Genomic DNA, 19,608 nt, shown 5'->3' with positions numbered 1-19,608 from the left:
GCACCACTCTGACGTTTTGTCACCCTGGCTACAGTACTGAAGAGAAACCTGGGGTTGTTGATTAATGAATAGTAAGATGGTCTAGCTTTACAGGCTTTTTTACAGAGCAGCAAACTATTTTTACAAGCTAAACGATGATCTTATAAATTAAGATCATCATTTCCTCTACAGCCTACATTTATGTGCTTTAAGGTGTGCATTTGAGAATTATACCAGGGAGTCAAATATTCCCTTGACTTTTAGTTCAGGTAGCTGCTCTGCACTGTGTTGACACATGATAACAGTGGATTAATTATGTCCTTGTATTAAACTTACATGCTTAATCCATTATTATAAATTCAAATGTTAATAAGAGATGATTAGACAAAAGATGGGTTTCAAGAAAATACTGCTAAATGTTCAGTTTCTATGCCATACGTCAGAACAAGATCTGCAGTATGAAAGTGGTGGGTGGTAGGTCGGCCTAGCATCTTGCGGGCCGACCTTAGTAGTTTGCTCTGTTGCAGCCCCTTAGTTTTGCAGGACTCACTGACAGCAGTCTTGCGTCTGGCAGAAAGATGGCCGGAAAAAAATCCCGAATGATCGTGATCGGCGATCATGATTGAGCGCTTGGTGAAATCAAATAGAAGAAAAACAAGGATTCAACAGCTCAACCTGTGAAAGAGTGGTTCTGGGAACATGAGACATCATTTTCACACACGGATTGGCCACCACAGAGTCCAGAGCTCAACCTCCTTGAGAATCTTTGGGAAGTGCTGGAGAAGGCTTTGCGCAATGGTCAGACTCTACCATCATCAATGCTAGATCTTGGTGAAAAATTAATGCAACACTGGATGGAAATAAATTTTGAGACATTGCAAGACCTTATTGATTCAATGCCAAAGCGAATGCGTGCCATAATCAAAGCTAAACACAGTCCAATGAAATATTAGAGTGTGTGACCTTTTTTGGTGGCGACTGGCAGTGTATAGCAGTGTGTAAAGATAGTCTCGATATGATTGAGACTGTGTGGTTACTTTGTAACCGTGGTTCTCTGAGTGAAAGACTTCAGCTCTCTCCAGATTCAGGCCGCTCGGAGACGCATCAACGGTTTCATGTTTGCTCAGCTGTTTTATACGTGGCCAGGCTAACTAGAGTGTCTTAAAGAAGTATTCACACGGCATGACCAAGGGGGTCATTCCCCTTATATATCGATTATGTAACGGAGTGGAGCAATACTCTCACACAGAGAAGGTTATAAGGTAACTGTACATTCTCTGACATCTAGCCTCTATTACTTGATGAAGTTTATACCACTGTGATTTTTACTGTACAGTCATGCTTAAGTATTTTCTATATCATCTTTCTGTGTTTAAAGAGAGCATCAAACTAAAAACAACATATTACTATTTAAGCAAAAACGATCTTTATTAAATGGTATTAAAAGTGTTAAATCACATTGGAAATCTGGTGGAGGAGATGCTATACTGAAGAACTGTGCCAAATAAAGAACATTTTAAACACAGGTTGAATAATCAGCAGAGTTAAACAGTCCATAAAAAGTGGGCTAGAATTACAGTTTGATAGGGTCCGAGTGTCTTGGGGCAGAAAAACACAAACACATACAAACAGCAGTTTGGGTTGTCAAGTGTTGCCATACCACTGGTAAATAGATTACAAATAACACCACACAATGCTCTGCAGCTGATATTGTCACTAAGACATTTTTAGATCCACAGGGAATTAACAGGGGTTAAGAAGCCACACCTCTCATACGGGCTTTTCAGTGAGCTTCATTAAAGCTCGTATACATCCAGAACTGTCATACACGTGTGTGCAATGTGGGCCTTACACGTGATGTTCATGCTGTTTCTCACCATTAATAATCTGTCTCCAACTTGCAGCCGGCCATCCTTTTGTGCCGCCCCACCATGAATAATTTTAGTTACATATATGCTGTTGTCACCAGGGATATGCTGGTTTCCCACTCCACCTGCAATACTGAAACCAAGGCCTGTGTGTGTGTGTGTGTGTGTGTGTGTGTGTGTGTGAGAGAGAGAGAGAGAGAGAGAGAATGACAGTAGTTAGTTTAAAGATATGACATAGGCATACACATTATGATATAGGAGGATGCTATAACTGTTGTATTTATTAATTGAAAGGGACACGTTTTTGTGGCAGTGTCATGGGTTTTCAAAGGCTTTCTGACAATGAATACATTTCACAGTAACTTCAAGGTCTTAAGCTCTGCTGTGTTTACAAACCTCCCAGCTGTCATAACTACAGTAAGTAACACCCATTCTTGTGCTGAGCTCTGGAAATCCAGATTAATCATTCAGGGTCAAAAAATGACCCTCGCCATACACAAAATGTGCAGCAGTATCACTGAGAACGGAATATCATCAACTATTCTCTCAAATTTATAATGTACAAAATCATGTTTTTTAGGTCTATACCAACCTTTTGGTCCTTTGATTAGCTTGAGCTCAATGATTGTCTCTAGCATAGGCCTGCGGCGCCGCACATACAAATGGACAACAGAACCTGCAACCTTTAGGGCCTCTACTGCCTTACTGTGGGAAACTTCAGACACATCAGCATCATTCACCCGAAGGATGCAGTCATTTACTCTGGAAAAGGAAAAGTCATATCAATAGCTAATTCACATGAAGACAAACTTACAATACTAATCAGAATTTCATTAACTGATATAAAACTCAGTGGTGAGGAGAGTGTTTCCAAGGCAGGCGCACATCACGGACAAAATGCTAACCCCAAAGGCTTTGTTACACACTGAAGCTCAAACTTTTATCTCATTACATGACTTTTTTATTGACTGCTATTCCCGAAAAAAACAGAAAACCTGTGAATACATTCCAGCATATTTACAGCACAATCACACGCACATAGAACAATTCTGTATAAATGTTAAGGTCTGACAAACAGGGACAGAGCTAGCAAGCAACTGAGTTTGAATTCCTATTGGGCATCGACCAAAACTTCCATATGGTGGCAGCCAAGGACACTAACCTCCTGAAGGTTGCTCACAGTGACCAGGTGGGGCCCAACCCTCGCTCACACTCTCTCTTGCACATGTTACACCACTCCAGGACAACTTGGTGTAAACAGCAAACCGAGTTTATTTGGGTACCCCAGAACCATGACTTTTACATACAGAACCCAAGCATGCTCTTCGCTTCTTCTTTTCCAGAACATTTCTTTTTTTCTTTTTTCCGTGCCTGCCCTCTACTGGTGGAAACGTGTAACAGCCAAAAACCCAACATAGCTGAATAGCCCAAATACCAACGGATTTATGCAATGTTTTAGACCTATTTTAGCTTTACACTTTACCAAGTGCTACACACACACACACACGTAGTAAGATTGTTATGATTATAGTAACGATTTCATTATATTATATTTTATGTCAGAAATAAAATGTTAACCATTAGAGAAAAAAATATATAACCGTCTCACAGACATTACATTATGTATCGCTACTTTCAGTACCACTGACATTTACACCCTTTTTCCAATTGATCTTCAGTTATTACTTCCTCCAAACCATCAACGTGTCTTTTAAACCCCATTCCTACAAGACTGCTCAAAGAACTCAACTAATTATAGGCCTGTCTCAATCTTCCTTTTACACAAAAAAACCCTTTTCTGATATATATTAAAAAAACAAAGCCCTTTGGGGCAACTGTGGTTGTGATTTGGCCTATATATAAATTTGAACTGAATTAAATTTAATTTATTTGACGTGTTTCAGTCCAGTTTTAGAGCTCATCACAGTACTCGTAGCAGTTGTGAACATTACAAATGATCACGGTCGCTGACAGTGGACACATCTCTGTGCTTGTTCTGCATCAGGCCCCATCTTATCTTAATGACCTTGTAGTACCATATCACCCCATTAGAGCACTTTGCTCTCACACTGCAGGCTTACTTGTGGTTCCTAGAGTATTGAAAAAGTAGAATGGGAGGCAGAGACTGACCATGTCTCGCACACTTAAAGAACTGTATGACTTATTGGGCATTAAATCTGTTTGGACCAGCATCTACCACCCTCAGACTGACGGGCTGGTGGAGTTGCTGAATAACAATAGTAATGGATTGCATTTATATAGCGCTTTTCGGGACCCCTCAAAGGGCTTTACAATACCACTATTCATTCACACGCTGGTGAAGGAAAGCTACAGTTGTAGCCACAGCTGCCCTGGGGCAGACTGACAGAGGTGAGGCTGCCATATTGCACCACCGGCCCCTCTGGCCATCACCAGTAGGCGGTAGGTGAAGTGTCTTGCCCAAGGACACAACAACCGAGACTGTCCGAGCCGGGGCTCGAGCCGGCAACCTTCTGATTACAAGACGAACACCCAACTCTTGAGCCACGATCGCCCCTAATAAGACTTTAAAGTCCATGATTCATAAGTTCATTCACAAGGATGATCGCTCAGTCCCAGTTGTTTGTTGTTTGCAGTGCGGGGGTGCCTCCACTGGATTTTCTCCCTTTGAGTTATTGTTTGGCAGGAAGCCGCGGGGGGTGTTGGACCTGAGGGTCCAAATCCAGCAAAAAATGAGATCCAGTATTTTCTGAACCTGAGAGCAAAGCTGCACACATTAGGGAGGTTATCATGAGGAAATTTGCTCCAAGCCCAGGAACTTCAGGAGCGCCTGTACAACAGAGGGACTAGGTTTATGGCAATTTTCACCGGGAGATAAAGTGCTTGGATTACTCCCTTCTTTCAGCTCAAAGTTACTCACCCAGTGGCAGGGACCCTTCATGGTCACACAGCGAGTGGGTGACGTAGACTATGAAGCGGTATGGTCAGACAGGGGAGGAGCAACACAGATTTATCACATTAACCTCCTAAAAGCATGAGGCTGTAACTGCTTATTTGGTGAGCCTAGTGAAGGAGCGAAATGATTTGTGGGGGTGGCGGTAGAGCAGATCAGCTACTGATTAGAAGGTTGGTTTGATTCCTGGCTTCCCCAGTCTGCATGCCAAATATCCTTGGGCAAGATATTAACCCCAAATTGCCCTCCGATGCATTCATCGGAGCGTGTGAATGTTTATTAGTTGTACTTATGTTTAGAAGTGCTTGTGTGAGTGGGTGTGAATGGGTGAATAAGGCATGTTGTATAGAGCGCTTTGAGTACTCCGGGAGAGTAGAAAAGCACTATATAAGAATCAGTCCATTTACCATTTGGGGCTGGTGGTGTCAACTTCCACCATTCCACCATTGTGGTGACCATCTCAGACAGGCCAGAGACCAGATGCCGCTGGATTGCAGCAGCTGTTTGCAGATGTGTTCTCCCCCCTGTCCAGCCTCATAGAGCACCATTTTGAAACGTTCCCTGGCTTGACTGTCCGTTCATGGCCCTAACCCTAGCCTCCTCTGCACCCTGGTGACATACCCCTACTCCAAGGTCCTGCATGTGTGGGTGGTTGTGGTGGAGCGGGAAGAGGGAGGCAGCTGGAGATGGGGAGGGAAGGAAGGGAGGGGCAAGTGACCCCTCCCTGGGGCCAGCTCCCCCGCTGACCCCAGTAGGCACCCCCATACTCCGCGACCCGCCAGGGAAAGGGGGCCCAGGCCCATCCAGACCGGGGCCCAGTGCAGCAGCGCCTCCCGGCCCCACAGAGCCCGGGACAGTCCACCCAACCCCACCACAGAGAAAACTGCACCCACCCCACCATCCACTCATCTTCCAGACTACATAAGACAATAAACACCCAGGCTGAGATCTTCCTCCACCTCTCCTGTATCTCCCCCTCCTGCAGAGGGAGCTCCTGAGGAGAGGAAAGCTCCTGCAAGATGTGACCATCTCCCCCACCAGTTGAAGAGCCCCCCAGGTGGCTCGATGCACCGGCGGCACCCTGCTCCAGAGCTGGGCCCCCATATCCCTCAAATTTATCCCACAACTTAGACATTCACATTACTCACACTCTCATTACACATACATATAGGATCTTGGGGGTGGGCACGATACACGGAGTCCAAAGTACCATCAGGGTGTACACCCCACCCCTGGCATCGTTGCCCACCTCTCAATTTTAAATACACGTAGACATTGAGGGCTAGCAGGAGGGACCATGCGCTTACCTGCTGCTCTCTGGCAGGTAGCTCCATGCCCTCCTGGGTTTTAAATGCACCTTAGAACACACATGCATCAACACTACAATGAGCGGGTGGAGGGAGGTTTGGAGTCTTCTCTCACCCCCATTCTCTGCGACCTGCTGGAGCAGGGGGGCTAGGTGGAGGAGTTGGCCGTCCGACTGCGGTCTGGAGTGTGGGGCCTCCCTGCTGCTGCGGAGTCGGGGCGGTCTGCCTCCCCTCACCGCAGGGAAAAGGGAAACACCACCTGGGTCTGGGTGCAGTTCCCCCCTCCAGGGGGGAAGGGTACCTAGACCCGGTTTGTAGAGTACGCTTGGGGAGTGTGATCGTGTGTACAGCGTCTCTTTATGTCTGTCTCCACGTTGGTTGAGTGTGGAGTAAGTGCATATGAGAGCATGAGGGTGGGAATGGATGTTTGTATCTGTGTGTGCCTGTATGTCTGTGTCTATATGTCAGGTTGGGTGTCAGGCGCCACCTCTCTGGGGACATCTCAGGCCCTCCAAGGTTTGGAGGCCTATCTCCCCCTACCACCACTTCCCCTGCCAGTGGTGGACTCCCTCAGACATCGGTGCGTTGGTGGTTCTTTGTGTCTGGGGATGGGCGTCCAGGTACGCACCAGCTCACTCCTTGGCGGCCGCTTATCGGGGCCTGGAGCCTGGGGCTCGCTCGGGCCACTTCGGAGGTGGGGTGCCCCCGGCCTCTCGGCCTGGGGCTCGGTCACTCAGGCACGGCTGGCTGCCGGCGGAGCTCACGGGCGCGTCACTGCAACTCCCCCTGGCTTCTGCTCCACGGCTGCTGAGTGAGCCCTCATCTGGGACTCTCCTCAGCTCTTTCTGGGACAGTGGCGCGGCTGCCCCTCTGTTGGTCTTCCTTGGTCTCGTGTGTTCTGGGGGCCTCTGGATGTCTGGAGTTTTGATCTCCTCCATACCTGCTTCATGCCCTGGAGGACGGGGCTGTGCCCCCCCCCCCCCCCCCCCCCCACACACCCTCTAGCAGATCATTACATGAAGGAACCTTTTAAAAAACAAAAAACAAGCGCGTCCATGCTCACAGGTGTACACACGGGTGATCACACCCACAAACTACACCCTTTTTGGCTCCTACCTCAAAGCACACTGTGTTCTGTTGATCTTATGTGCTGCACAATAATGTTTAATATTTAGTATTTACTGTCATATTCCCATATATCATTGTGATGTTGTTTATTCTATTACTCTTGTTCTCTTCTGCTTGTTTTCTTTTTTCTTTCTCAGCAGGTGATCCAGGTGATTGATATATGCTTTTTTTTTTCTGCTCATTCTGTTGGTTTTTGTCTTTTGCCCTTCTCCCCCGTCCCTCTTCTCAGCTGTTTCTCTTTCCCCCAGTCAAGTCTGTCCCGTATTCAGTAAGTGAAAATAAAATAAACAATAAAAGGTGAATCAAATGGACCATTACGGCAAGGCTGGGATGGTCAATTTGGTAAAGTAAATCCGTTGGGCATCTTTCTTTGCCTTTAGACAACAATTCTGATGCAAAAGAGCCAAACGGGACAGGCCAAAAAAAAAAAAAAAAAAAAGGTGTTGTAAGTTAAAATAATAATAATAATAATAATTTAATTGTACATAACTATAGTTATGATATATAATATCACATTTAGATAAATGTTGTTAGTCGCACTAACTAATAAAAAATAGTTTAATTTATCTAATAAAATAATACACCCCCCTCAGGAAACAAACCCCTCCAAACATTTGGGTCATTTAAATCAGATGATGCTCTCCTCCAGTTACAGGACTGTTTTGATCTGACAGACTGGTCCATCTTTGAACAGCAGGACCTGGAGACCTCCTCTCAGTCTGTCCTAAGTGCTGTGTACAGAATGGGACATTTAACAGAACCATCCAGGTTTTTCCTATCCAAAAACCTTGGATTACAAGTGAAGTACAAGCTCTGATCAGAACTCAAAGCTTTGCGTTCAGGCTGAGGGACAGTTCTCTATACAGCACTGCCAGAGCCAATCTGAGGAGGGGTATCAAATAGGCTAAGGAGGCCTACAGGAGAAAGATAGAGGATGAGGAGGATAACTTCCTCACAGACAACAATCCCTGCCAGGTGTGGCGAGGTATCCAAGCCCTTGCCAGCTTCAAAAGGCCAGAGCCCAAAACCCCAACAGCAGCCTCGAACCTGTAGCAGCTCAACACCTTCTTTGCTCTATTTGAAAACACTGCTCGCCCACTCACCATGTCCCCCACCTCACCTTGACCCAGCCGCCCCCGCAGGAACATGAGGTCAGGAGAAGACTGAGAGTGGTGAACCCTAATAAAGGAGAGTAGGTGTAGGAGTAATAGGAGAGCTGCTGGCCCCAATTGCATCCCAGGGGCTCTGGTTCAAGCCTGCACGGATCAGCTGGCAGGGATCCTCACCAGGCTGTTCAGACCCTTCCTGACTCTATTCCCACCTGTCTGACAGCCTCCACCATTATTCCCATCTCCAAAAAGACTAGAATAGACAGCCTCAATGACTACAGACCTATAAGCCCTCAAATCTGTAGTCATGAAGTTTTTTGAGCAGATAGTGTCTACCCCCTCCCTCCACCCCCAGCTTACAGAGAAAATCAATCCACGGAGTGATTCACCAGTTCAACAACACCCTTCACAGAGTGCTGACCCATCTGAAGAACAGGAAGAGCTGTGTTAGAAAGCTTGTCACGGACTACAGCTCACCATAATCCCAGACATCCTCACCACCAAACTGGAGAAAGATTTCCTGACACCAGCATCAATCAGTCAGACTTGCCCCCCATGTCTGGGGGGAAACGTGGGGGGCAAGTCCCCACTGTCACTCAGCACTGGTGTCGTTCTCAGCCCCCTACTGTATGCCCTACGTATATGACTGTACAGCAACCCACCCAACCAATGTCATTGTCAAGTATGCCGATGACACCACTCATGGGCTCATCCTCTGATGGAGGTAGAGAACTTGTCCCACTCGCGCTCAATAACCTCAGGCTGAACATCCTCAAAACAAAAGAACTCATAATGAACTTCAGGAGGCTGCGCAGAATGTTAGCATTGCCCAAAAAATCAGTGTCTGCCCTCTGCCACCCCTGGAAGCCCTCACCAGATCCTCCTGTCTCAGGAAAACGATGGCCATCAAAGGTGATGCCCTTGCACCCCGCCAACCACCAATTGGACCCAATGCAGTCTGGTTGGCACCTCGGGTCAGTCAGGTCCCACACCTCCAAACTTACCAACAGCTTCTTCCTGAGGACCATCAAAAACACTATCCTCTCACACCCCAACCCTGCCCACCCACTTCACCAATCTGAGCCATGGTGTGAGTAACCCCCATCACTCAGACCACTCACTTATTTTTGTATATATTTCTCTTAATTGTATATATTTCTCCTGTTTCCTATTTATTTCTATATTTTATTCCATCAAAGTCAGTGTGGAGCACCCACAGTTTTGTTCTACATGTACAGTGACAATAAAAGGCTGTTCTAATCTATTCCATTCTATATGAGAGTTTTGTTATATTGAGGGCAAAAATTGTTGAAAGAAGTAATTATTATAGAACAAACACATCATCATCCTGCTTAAGTTTAAAAACCTTATACTCTCAAAATCCACTAGAAACCAACAGAAATATGACAATACTACCTCAGAACTGAAAGATAATAAAAGATGAAAAATGAAGTTTTAGAAATCTATTAACGTTTATACAGTTATCCAGTAATCAGAGATATAGTTCATATTCAGTGTGATGGGAGAGATTTCTGTCATCCTTGTACTGAAGATTTCTTCCGTAATGGTTTTGTGACATGCACGATTGTAATAAGTTGTTTCTTTTTTTTCTTTGTTCTCTTTCACCACAAAAGTAAACATATGTAACTAACCTCAAGCGTCCATCCCCTGCTGCAGCTCCTCCAGGGATGATCTTGGTAATGAAGATGCCGGGGTCATCACCAATATGGGGGTTATCTGTCCCTCCAGCGATGCTAAAGCCCAACCCTGAGTTACCCTGCGGTCATGAAAATCTCATTGATACCAAAGCAGAACCCATTTTGTATAGTGTGGTCAAAAAATGTTTCTTATCCATTCACTTTTCTAATTCTCAGTTGTTTATGTAGTAACTGAGGAGGCTTCCCCCGGAGTATATCTACCACTGCAAATGTAATGAATTAATCATCTCTGAATGACAATACTGTATTCACAAGGAAGCAGGTGAACAATGTCTCTCAGAGAAGACAGGCTTAAACCATTTCTGACAGGGCTTCAGTAAACAGAAGACAGATAAACTGAAAGGTCGGGTGCATTTCTCGGGTCATGTATCAGGTTGTTGGCCTTCACAGGACGTGACTTTTATATATTGTTCATCTGCTGTAGATAGTTAATTTTGTTTTCACATCTGTTTTTCCTCTGTTTTTTTTAAGGACAAGGTGTACAACGTCCCAAGATATGCCAAGTTTTCGAGTAAATCAACACCTTTGTGAAAAATACAGGCATTAAAAATGTTGTTTAATGTCTGTTTTTGCTAAATTAACTGATGAAATTGCAACAAATTTTGTGCTTTGGTGAAAAGTGCTAGCACTGAAGTTCCCATAATTTGAAAAATTGTTGTCTGTTTTCAAGTTGTCCCATTCACAAACTTGGGTTTCCATGCATGGGTGACAACAATACCCCATCAGCCTTTAACAGGTGAGGGGTAATTAAGTGCAGGCCTATGTGAATACAAATCTTCTGTCTGTTTTTATCCCTGTGCCCTCCTCAGCTTTTTCTCCCTTTGACATCTTCATGGAAAAAAATGTACTTGTACAAATTCTGACTAGAAATCCTGATACAACAATATTTCTTTCTGCATTTTGTTTAATAAGGGTTTTAATCAACTTGAGTCTTTATAAAAAAGACGATTCAATAATTTTCAGGATTTTAACCCTTTAAATTCCAATTTAAACATTTGAACTTTTTTTGTTTTTTCCAAAAAACACACAAAACACTTATTATTTTCTAATTATTAGTGCCAGATACGCACTCTGGATACCTTCGTGGACAAAAATGCCCCATTCACTTTAACTGAAACTATCTCTCTGCCACTGCAGTATAAAAACATGCATTCTATAATGTCTGCATTTCATTTTGAAGAAAAGTACTGATATCTGACATTTTTTCCATTGCAGGTCGAATAATGAAATTACTGTATTATTGTACAGGCGGCCAAAAGAATGATTGGTGTGGATGTGTACGAAATCATTTTTGAGGTATTAGGTGGTGTGTGTGTAAATGGCCTGCATTTGTATAGCACTTTACTTAGTCCCTAAGGACCCCAAAGCGCTTTACACTAGCGCTGTGGGTGAGTAAGTGCATGCATGTGAGTGCCAGTGTAAATCTGTATTAATTTCAGTGGTGACTAAAGGTCATCTTTGCGGGATATGTTGGATGTGTCTTTGAAGAGGCATTTGAGCAACTCAATGTGCTTACACATGGCCCACATACCGCAAAGAATGACGGCCCTTTGGTGGCCCAGATCTGGTTTGCCAGAGGTGGCCCACACATGGGCCAGCACAAGGCCAGCTGCAGGCTGGTGGTCCTGTGTTGGCCCATTTGTGGGTCACCTCTGGTAAACCAGAACTGTTAAACGTAGCACAAATGTTTGACATCAATTTTGTTTGATTCCATTAATGTGGGGGGGCTGGTTGACCTCTGATGACCTCTAGAAATTGACCTCACCCAACAGCGTGTACATGGGCACGTCGTCAGGAGCTGGAAGCAGATGGATTCAGAATATGCAGGCTTCGTAAGTCTTTGACCAGAATTCACTGAACCAGCAGCAAAATAGAAATGTATGGGTCTATTTATTTATTTAATTATTACAGTGACCCCCCCCCTCAAAAGAAAAAAAAAACACTTTGGAGAATGAGCTACCAGAACCTTTTCTGTAATTTTACACATTTAAATCTTACAATTTAAGTCCAAAGAGTCGTGCTGACAGATTTCTTTCTTTGTAATAGCAGTCAGCAGTGGCTATGCAGAAAAACAACAAAGTGGGCTGTGTGTATAATGACTTTGACATTCCCTGGTCTGGAGGTATCTCCCAGGAAGCACTTGATGTGTCCAATGTTGAGAAGACAGTAGTTACTGCTAGTTTGGGTGTGATGTACACATTTCCTTCTCTCACCTCAGCCGGTTGCAGCAGATGGCCTTAGCTTTCGTCCGTCAGATACACAGCAAAGCACTATTTTTGGTAGAGCATGCTAGCGGGCCGTCGTTATTACCGTGTTGTTTGGAAAATACGGCGCACTTAAAATCAATCCTTTGATTTTTCTGAAAGTCGACAGAGCCCCTTATAATCCCGTGTGCCTTATGTATGAACTCTGGTTGTGTTTACTGACCTCAAAACGATTTTATGTACACGGCGCTCGAAAATCTGTCAAATGTTTCAGTACGACTTTGCTAAGCTACGAACCCGCACCGCTTGATGGATTGTCGGAGCGTTACGGCTATCGTAGGCGGAGCCTGACGGAGTGATACGTACTGTGCTTCAACATAATGTTACCGTATTGTGTGTATAACCTAAGTTTTGTGGATATTACACATGGTTATGCTGAGGATACGTCGGCCAGTTTCCACTGGAAATGCCTTTTGGTTAAACTGTCAGTGAGGAGTTTGCATTTGCACTGTTACATTTTTATATAACTTTAATGCACAGAAAACAGCTGCTTGTTTAAGTGAAAATACATTGATGGGTTTTTCTTTTTTGCACTAATAAAGTTGAAGAGTTGTAAAGCGTTTTGTCTCGTGTCAATTATATCTTCAGTTATATCGTTATCACAAATTTTCAAATGTATATCGTGATAAATATTTTTGGTCATATCACCCTGCTCTAGTCTCCACCGCTTGTTTCCAGTCACAAGGAATCAGTACAACATGTTTCATTGAATGTATTCTCATGTAAAGTAAAATAGACAAAATGTCCTTTATGGTGTGACTCCTTTGTGAATAGTCACTATTGTGGAGCACTTATTTACACTTATTTATTCTTCTATTAAATGCAACATCAGTGCCTAGTAGAGCATTAAATCTACATGTATAGAATCATCCATCAAAGCTGATTAAAACTATTTAAACAAAGTTTAGTGACTTTGGCCCAAAATAAGATTCTAAAAAGCTGCAAAACTGAAATCTTATAAAAATAATCCACAAGCAGCGGTGATGTCACTGTGGCAATGTCCATTTTGTCTTATGGAGACAATAGTCAGGTCATCCCACATCAATTGTATAGCTCATAATATATACAAAATTAAATCTACAGCCTTAGCACAGATCTTTTTACAGGACAGGAACAATGTTTTGACTTTCCTGTATTATTCCTTTGCTTCTCAAAGACTAGTTTACTTCACCCTCACAGTCTGATTAGATGGATCTGAGATACTCACCCGCTCTAAGGTGATTTCTTCAAACTCATATTCAATTTCTGTGCTGTTGACCTGAGGAATGAAAAAACTGAATGAAGACACACACTTCATAGTTTCAGTCCACATTGCCTTAAATTACATGGATGATGTTAAGTGTTGAGGCCGAGCTTAAACTGAATGTGACGAGTGTTTCTCAGGGAAACGTGTAAAGTAGAGACTGTCTCATGGACAACAATTTATGATTGGTTATCAATGTAACTATTTTTTTAATATGGAGGGTCAACTACTGAGGGGTCAGTCTCATCTAGTACTTTACTTAATAAAAGTAAAGTAAAATAAAACTTAATAATAAATTATCAGGGAGTAAGTCTGTCTCTACTTGAGTAACCTAACAAGACAATCAGGAATAAACATTTAAAAGATAAATTCTCTCACATAAGGAAGCGACTCCAGAGTGTCTGTATTGATGATCACGGGAGCAGGGTTGGCCTGTAATGAAGACAGATAAGGAGAAAAAGTGAGAAACTTGAGTTTTACAGAAAAACCATCAAGCATGACTGTTCATACATTTACAGTTTGGGTGCTGACCTTGAGAGGAGAGATGTGAGAATGGGACACGTAGCCGTGCACATTTTCAATCTCTGACAGGTTCTTCTGTGAAACATGGACCAGCTCAGGAGCGCGAAGCCCACTGGTGAGCTGTGGGAATCCCTGGTCAAGCAGGGGTGAGTCATCTTCTTGGTAGTGATACTGCAAAGAGTGGAAAGGGAACAAAGAGAAAGACAAATGATTGAGAGTTTAAAACAGGTCACAGGTACAGGAGAAACATCAGACTGATGTTGTTTTCAGGAATGACAGGAGATATCGCAAAAACAACTAGTCTTGATCAACTTTAGCAAATTCATATTTTGGAGATTATGTATCTGAATTTCAGGAGCGGGACCTCCAAACACGCTCCTTCTGGTTGCCATCTACAGAGGTTCCCCCAGTTCTGCAAGCTGTCGTTTTCGTTTACGTGCCCCATCCTCCCTCCCTCCCTCCCTCCTTGTTCTCATTTCGTTAACTTCCTCACTTCTATTTAAACACGGGGATCTGCCAGGCCTGGGAGCCATCGCCAGTCCCCTTCAGGGCCTTCCCCAAACCGCAGCTCACTTCATGTCCAAGCATCACCTTTACCTACTAAAACGCTGTCAATCCTAAAATGAGGACGTGGGCCCAGCTAGTTCATTATTTTGAATATTTGTTTTTGTAAGCATAAATATTGCAAAAATGCTTAAATATTATGACCTTAAAAAGAAAGACGATTATTTAAAAGAGAGTTAATCAAAATGAAACTACACACCCGCTTTAACAGTAGAGTTCTTTTAAGATTCTTCACAGATTTTCTTCTGGAAAAAATAGTGTTTTCAACAAAAGAGGGGATTTCAAGCTGTGACTTACTGCAACTCCAACCTTCTCTTTTAAAACAGTGAAAAACAATGCAAACAAAGAGTAAAAAGCTTTGAGTTGTAACTAAAGAGTGTAATTTCTAATTTGATACAGCAACATATTTCCAAACTGTTAAGACTGGGGCAACCTGGTGGATCGTTTAAGTAATGTGGGTTATGATGTAGTATAATAAAAATCCGTAAGATGTAAAGATGGAGAGGGGTTCAGGATTGGTACAGCCAACAATGAGCCTGTATATAAATGCAGTGATAGTGGTAAGACCAAAGAGTTTATGGGCACCAGCAGTAGCTCTTAAGTGGAGTCTAGACACAATAAATGACAAATCTCCTGTCATCTTTGCATGAACAGCTAATGCTGTAGCTCAGGAGGCAAAGGAGCTTGCAAAGAAAAGCGTCTGGACGTCTTTAAGTTGCTTGAAGACGTTTCACCTCTCATCCGAGAAGCTTCTTCAGTTCTAAGGTCAAATGGTGGAGAGTCCCAGATTTAAACCTAGTGGGAGTTTCCCCCCACAGAGGGACAAAAGGTATGATCTGGGGTGGGAACTCAAAACTGGATTATAGATGGCAGTTTTGAGTTCCCTCCCCAGACGCCTTAACACCCACTCACATCCTGGGCCATCTGACCTCAGGAAATCACATGATAAGGTGGGGCCAGGTTTCACAATGAGCTCACCCGAAACTCTGGCTGATTGGGACCCACACCCAGTTTCACACCTTGGCTCAGGTGATTAGAGGATCATCAGGGGGTCCTTTTGTCCCTCTGTGGGGGGAAACTCCCACTAGGTTTATATCTGGGACTCTCCACCATTTGACCTTAGAACTGAAGAAGCTTCTCGGATGAGAGGTGAAACGTCTTCAAGCAACTTAAAGAAGTCCAGACGCTTTTCTCTCCAAGCTCCTTTGACTACGATGACCTGGATGACTGAGAGCCTTCACAGACATGTAGCTCAGGAGCTTAAGCAGGTCATTTACTGATTGGAAGGTTGATGGTTCAATCCCCAGCTGCTATGAGCCAACAATGCTGAAGCACCAATGGGGTTATTAGGTACAACAAGTGAAACAACACTTTGGTGTGTGTATTGCTGTAGGAAAAACCGCGTGATCAATACAACTGCTCTGTTGTACAGTGTTAAGTTGTGCTTATTGGGAAGTGCAGTTGTTGAGTTTGCATTCATGCTGCGAGGAAACATCATCACCACAAGAGAACCAAAGAGAAAAGTTTTCTCCAGTCTGTGGTCCTTTCACCCTTTTTTCTGCCCTCACGTACAGAAGCACAACAATTGTCACATTCACTTATATTTCCTAAATAAGACTTTGACTTGATGTTTTTCACTTATACTTCCTTTCAGAAATATGTTTGTAAATTCTGCATTTTACATACTGTATTAATCAATCGCAGAGTTTGGTTGATATGTACACACTTTCAAGCACTTATCTGCACGTCACACACGCAGGCGCGCCTTCATACATCGAGTTACTTATTGCACTGTTGTGTCTGTATCGTTCTGTTCTTTTTTATTTGCAATTTTTGCACACGTGCACTTTGTGTAGTCCTGTGTTGATTGTCATATGCAGCACTGTGGTCTTGGAGAAACACTGGCTGGCTTCACTGAGCACTGTATCACTGCACATGGTTGGAATGACATTAAAGCCATTTGACTTGACTCTTTCATTTAGTTAACGTTTTATCATCAGCTGGTTATGCCAGCGAGACCTTTCCTCACTCATTTGGTGTCCAGATGTCAGAATGAATGAACCTTCTTCACTCTCTCTCCACTCTCTTCATCCAGGCTGCCTGCAATATTTTTGTAAATCCAGCAGATGTCACTACTAAGCAACACAGTGTTAACGTTGTGTTGACACAATAAGGGCAATATGCTATACACTCCATTGACCCATCACTAATGGCTGCTCTGGTCTCCAGTCTGCACGCTAAAATATTCAAATACTGATACTCTCCGATGCTTTCACTGTATGAATGTGTGTGACTGTTAGAAAGCATGTGAATAAGGCAAGTCACATAAAGTATAGTTCTATATTGTGTATTTTGTTGTACAGTTATTTTATTTTCAACTTTAATTTATATATTTTATCTTATTCTTCCCAGTTAAATTTACCCTTCATTCTAATTTGTGTTGTACAGTTATTTCATTTTTAACCTTAATTTATATTTTATTCCTTCCTAGTTAAATTTACCCTTTTTAATTTTTCATATTTATTTCCTATCTTATTCATAGCCTTTTCCTTTTTTGTTTTCTTTAGGTCACGAGCAGTTGTCCAAGCATTTCACTACATATCGTACCGTGTATGACTGTGTACGTGACAAATAAAATTTGAATTTGAATTTGAAAAGTGTTTTGAGTTCTCAGAGTAGAAAATTGCTTTAAAGAACCCGTCCATTTATAATAGTTTGAAACAAATGACCACATACAGCATGATCACTGTAAATACTGTCAAAAGAAGTGCAGAGAATGAAGTGATTGCGTTATCACTGCCAGCACAGTGTACGCAATTTGGATGGGGTGAAAAAACAAAACAAAAGAGTTTCTCACCCAGGGAGTGTTCATCAGGGCAGGGTTCATGCAGGGCTGGGGCTGGCCATTGTGGGTTGGCTCATGTACTGCTGCCGGCCTGTTCTGGAGAGAGAAGGAGGACCATATGTGACCACTATGAGCAGACAGTATAGGTGAGACTTATTAACAATTCCATGAAATGAATTCAATTTAATTTGATAAAAATTAAAATTCTTCCTTCTGTCTTGTATGCAAAGCAGCAAAAAGCTGATGCATATGCCCGGAGCTTACAATCCCAAGTCAAGTCAATGTGATGACTTGCATTTGACTTGAACACCATTAATCCATATTTTATTCACAATAGAAGATAGAAAACATATCAAATGTTTAAATTCAGATATTTTACTACTCCATGAAATATATTAGCTCATTTAGTGACAGCCTCAAAAAAGTTGTGACAGGGATAACAAAAGGCTGGAAAAAGAAAAAGGAACAGTTTGGGAAAAGTTTCATATGGGAACAGGTCAGCAGTGTGACTGGGTATAAAAGAGCCTCTTACAGAGAAGAAAACAGAGACTCACCAACCTACAAAAAACTGCATTTGCAGATTGTGAAAAAAAAATCAAAAACTATGTTCCTCTGTGAAAAACTGCAAAGATTTTGAATATCTCAACATGTAGAATACATAATGTCACCAAAAGATTGAGAGAATCTGGAGAAATCTTCAGATGCAAAAAGGCTGAATATCAGACTTGACTGTGACAGTCAGACCCTCAGACCACACTCATTAAAAACAGGCATAGTTCTCACTAAATCACTGCACGGCAAAAGTTTTATCATGCAAAGAAGAAGACTTATGTGAACACGATCCATTACCCAGTGATGCTCCGCCTTTTTTGGGCCAATGCTCATTTAAAATGGACTGAAGTAAAGTGGAAATGCGTAACATGAATTTAAATTTAACCCTCCCCTGCAGCTGAGCCAGGGACCACACCGCCGCCACACCCCCACCACCTGACTGAGGCTGGGGAGCCTCGGCGCACCACATGACCATCAACTTCAATCGCGGTTGAAGGCTGAGCGCAGAGTGTCATCACTGCTCCAGTGGGAAATCTCCCCTGGGGGAAATTTCGGGAGCCAACAGGATCTCACTTGAATTTTTTTTTTAAAGTAAAATAAATAAATAAATAAAGTTTTTTTTCACTTTTACAAATTAATTTGGATATTTTCATTACAGATTATGATAGAATACCTAGCACATCTACAGAATGGGGTTATTGTAAAAGAATAGCATTGTGGAAAAGTTCAAAATGAACAAAACATTTTCTAAAATTTCGCTCACTGTGAAAGATTGACCCAGTTATTGTCTGCATTTTCAAACTAACGACAGGTGGCTACAACAAAATAGAAAAGATTATTATAAAAGTACAAAAGTTGAAGTTTATCTGTAGCCTCCCTCTCATCCACCGTTCTCATTGCTCCACCTCAGTCTGCATCTCTTTCAATCCTCAGCTCTGCTCTTCAGGCCTGAAACAGTCTGATTCGAGCTCTGCTGGGGATTTCAGTCTTTATCTGCTCTTCATTCGTTCCCCACACTCTGGTCTCTGTGCTCAGGTCCACTATGGTTTTCTGGTCATTCTGTACAGCCAGCAGCCCACCTGGTTCTTCACCTGTCTGTAATCCACTCTGTCAGTCTCAACATTTCACCCGTGACTCAGTAACCGTAATGATAACACACGGTTGCAAATAAATGGCTTAAATTCTTCCTGAAGTCTTGCTGTGTGATGCACATGAATGTAGCTCACTACTTCAACTGTTAGTGAACAGTGTTGGTCAATTAAAAAAGTAATTAGTTACTAATTACTTCTCCAAAAAGTAATCCCGTTACTTTACAGATTACTTATTTTCAAAAGTAATTAGTTTCTTTATTATTCAGTTACTTTTAAAAACATGATACACAGCCTATGTAATAAAGCAACAGAGCTTTCAGCCAATTCTATTTTTCTGCATAATCATCATATAAAATTGAATCAAATAAAAAGTCTCTTTTAAAACTTGTTTTATTAGTTTTAATCTTTTAAGATTAAGCACATTGCATTAAGCAAAAATGTAATTATGTACAGCAGTGTCTGACATGAAGAAACTCTTTAACATTT

At 42.6% G+C, this 19,608-nt stretch overlaps 1 protein-coding gene across 13 annotated transcripts in view; it reads right to left on the bottom strand.

Moving 5' to 3' along the window:
* Positions 1–19,608, bottom strand: part of LOC309715572 (disks large homolog 2-like) — a 173,592-nt gene that overhangs the window by 67,100 nt on the left and 86,884 nt on the right. For all 13 annotated transcript variants that reach the window (XM_082548799.1, XM_082548806.1, XM_082548807.1 and 10 more), the window contains 7 exons: positions 17,492–17,575; positions 14,080–14,241; positions 13,927–13,980; positions 13,513–13,563; positions 9,976–10,100; positions 2,440–2,609; positions 1,857–1,993 (listed from right to left, as the gene is read on the bottom strand). In XM_082548799.1, coding sequence (XP_082404925.1) covers positions 1,857–1,993; positions 2,440–2,609; positions 9,976–10,100; positions 13,513–13,563; positions 13,927–13,980; positions 14,080–14,241; positions 17,492–17,575 — 783 coding nt within the window. The remainder of the gene's footprint in view (positions 1–1,856; positions 1,994–2,439; positions 2,610–9,975; positions 10,101–13,512; positions 13,564–13,926; positions 13,981–14,079; positions 14,242–17,491; positions 17,576–19,608) is intronic.

Source organism: Aulonocara stuartgranti, assembly GCF_965226115.1.
Source record: "Aulonocara stuartgranti genome assembly, chromosome: 10".
NCBI classification, from domain to species: domain Eukaryota; kingdom Metazoa; phylum Chordata; class Actinopteri; order Cichliformes; family Cichlidae; genus Aulonocara; species Aulonocara stuartgranti.
This window is presented reverse-complemented; position numbering and strand designations above follow the sequence as displayed.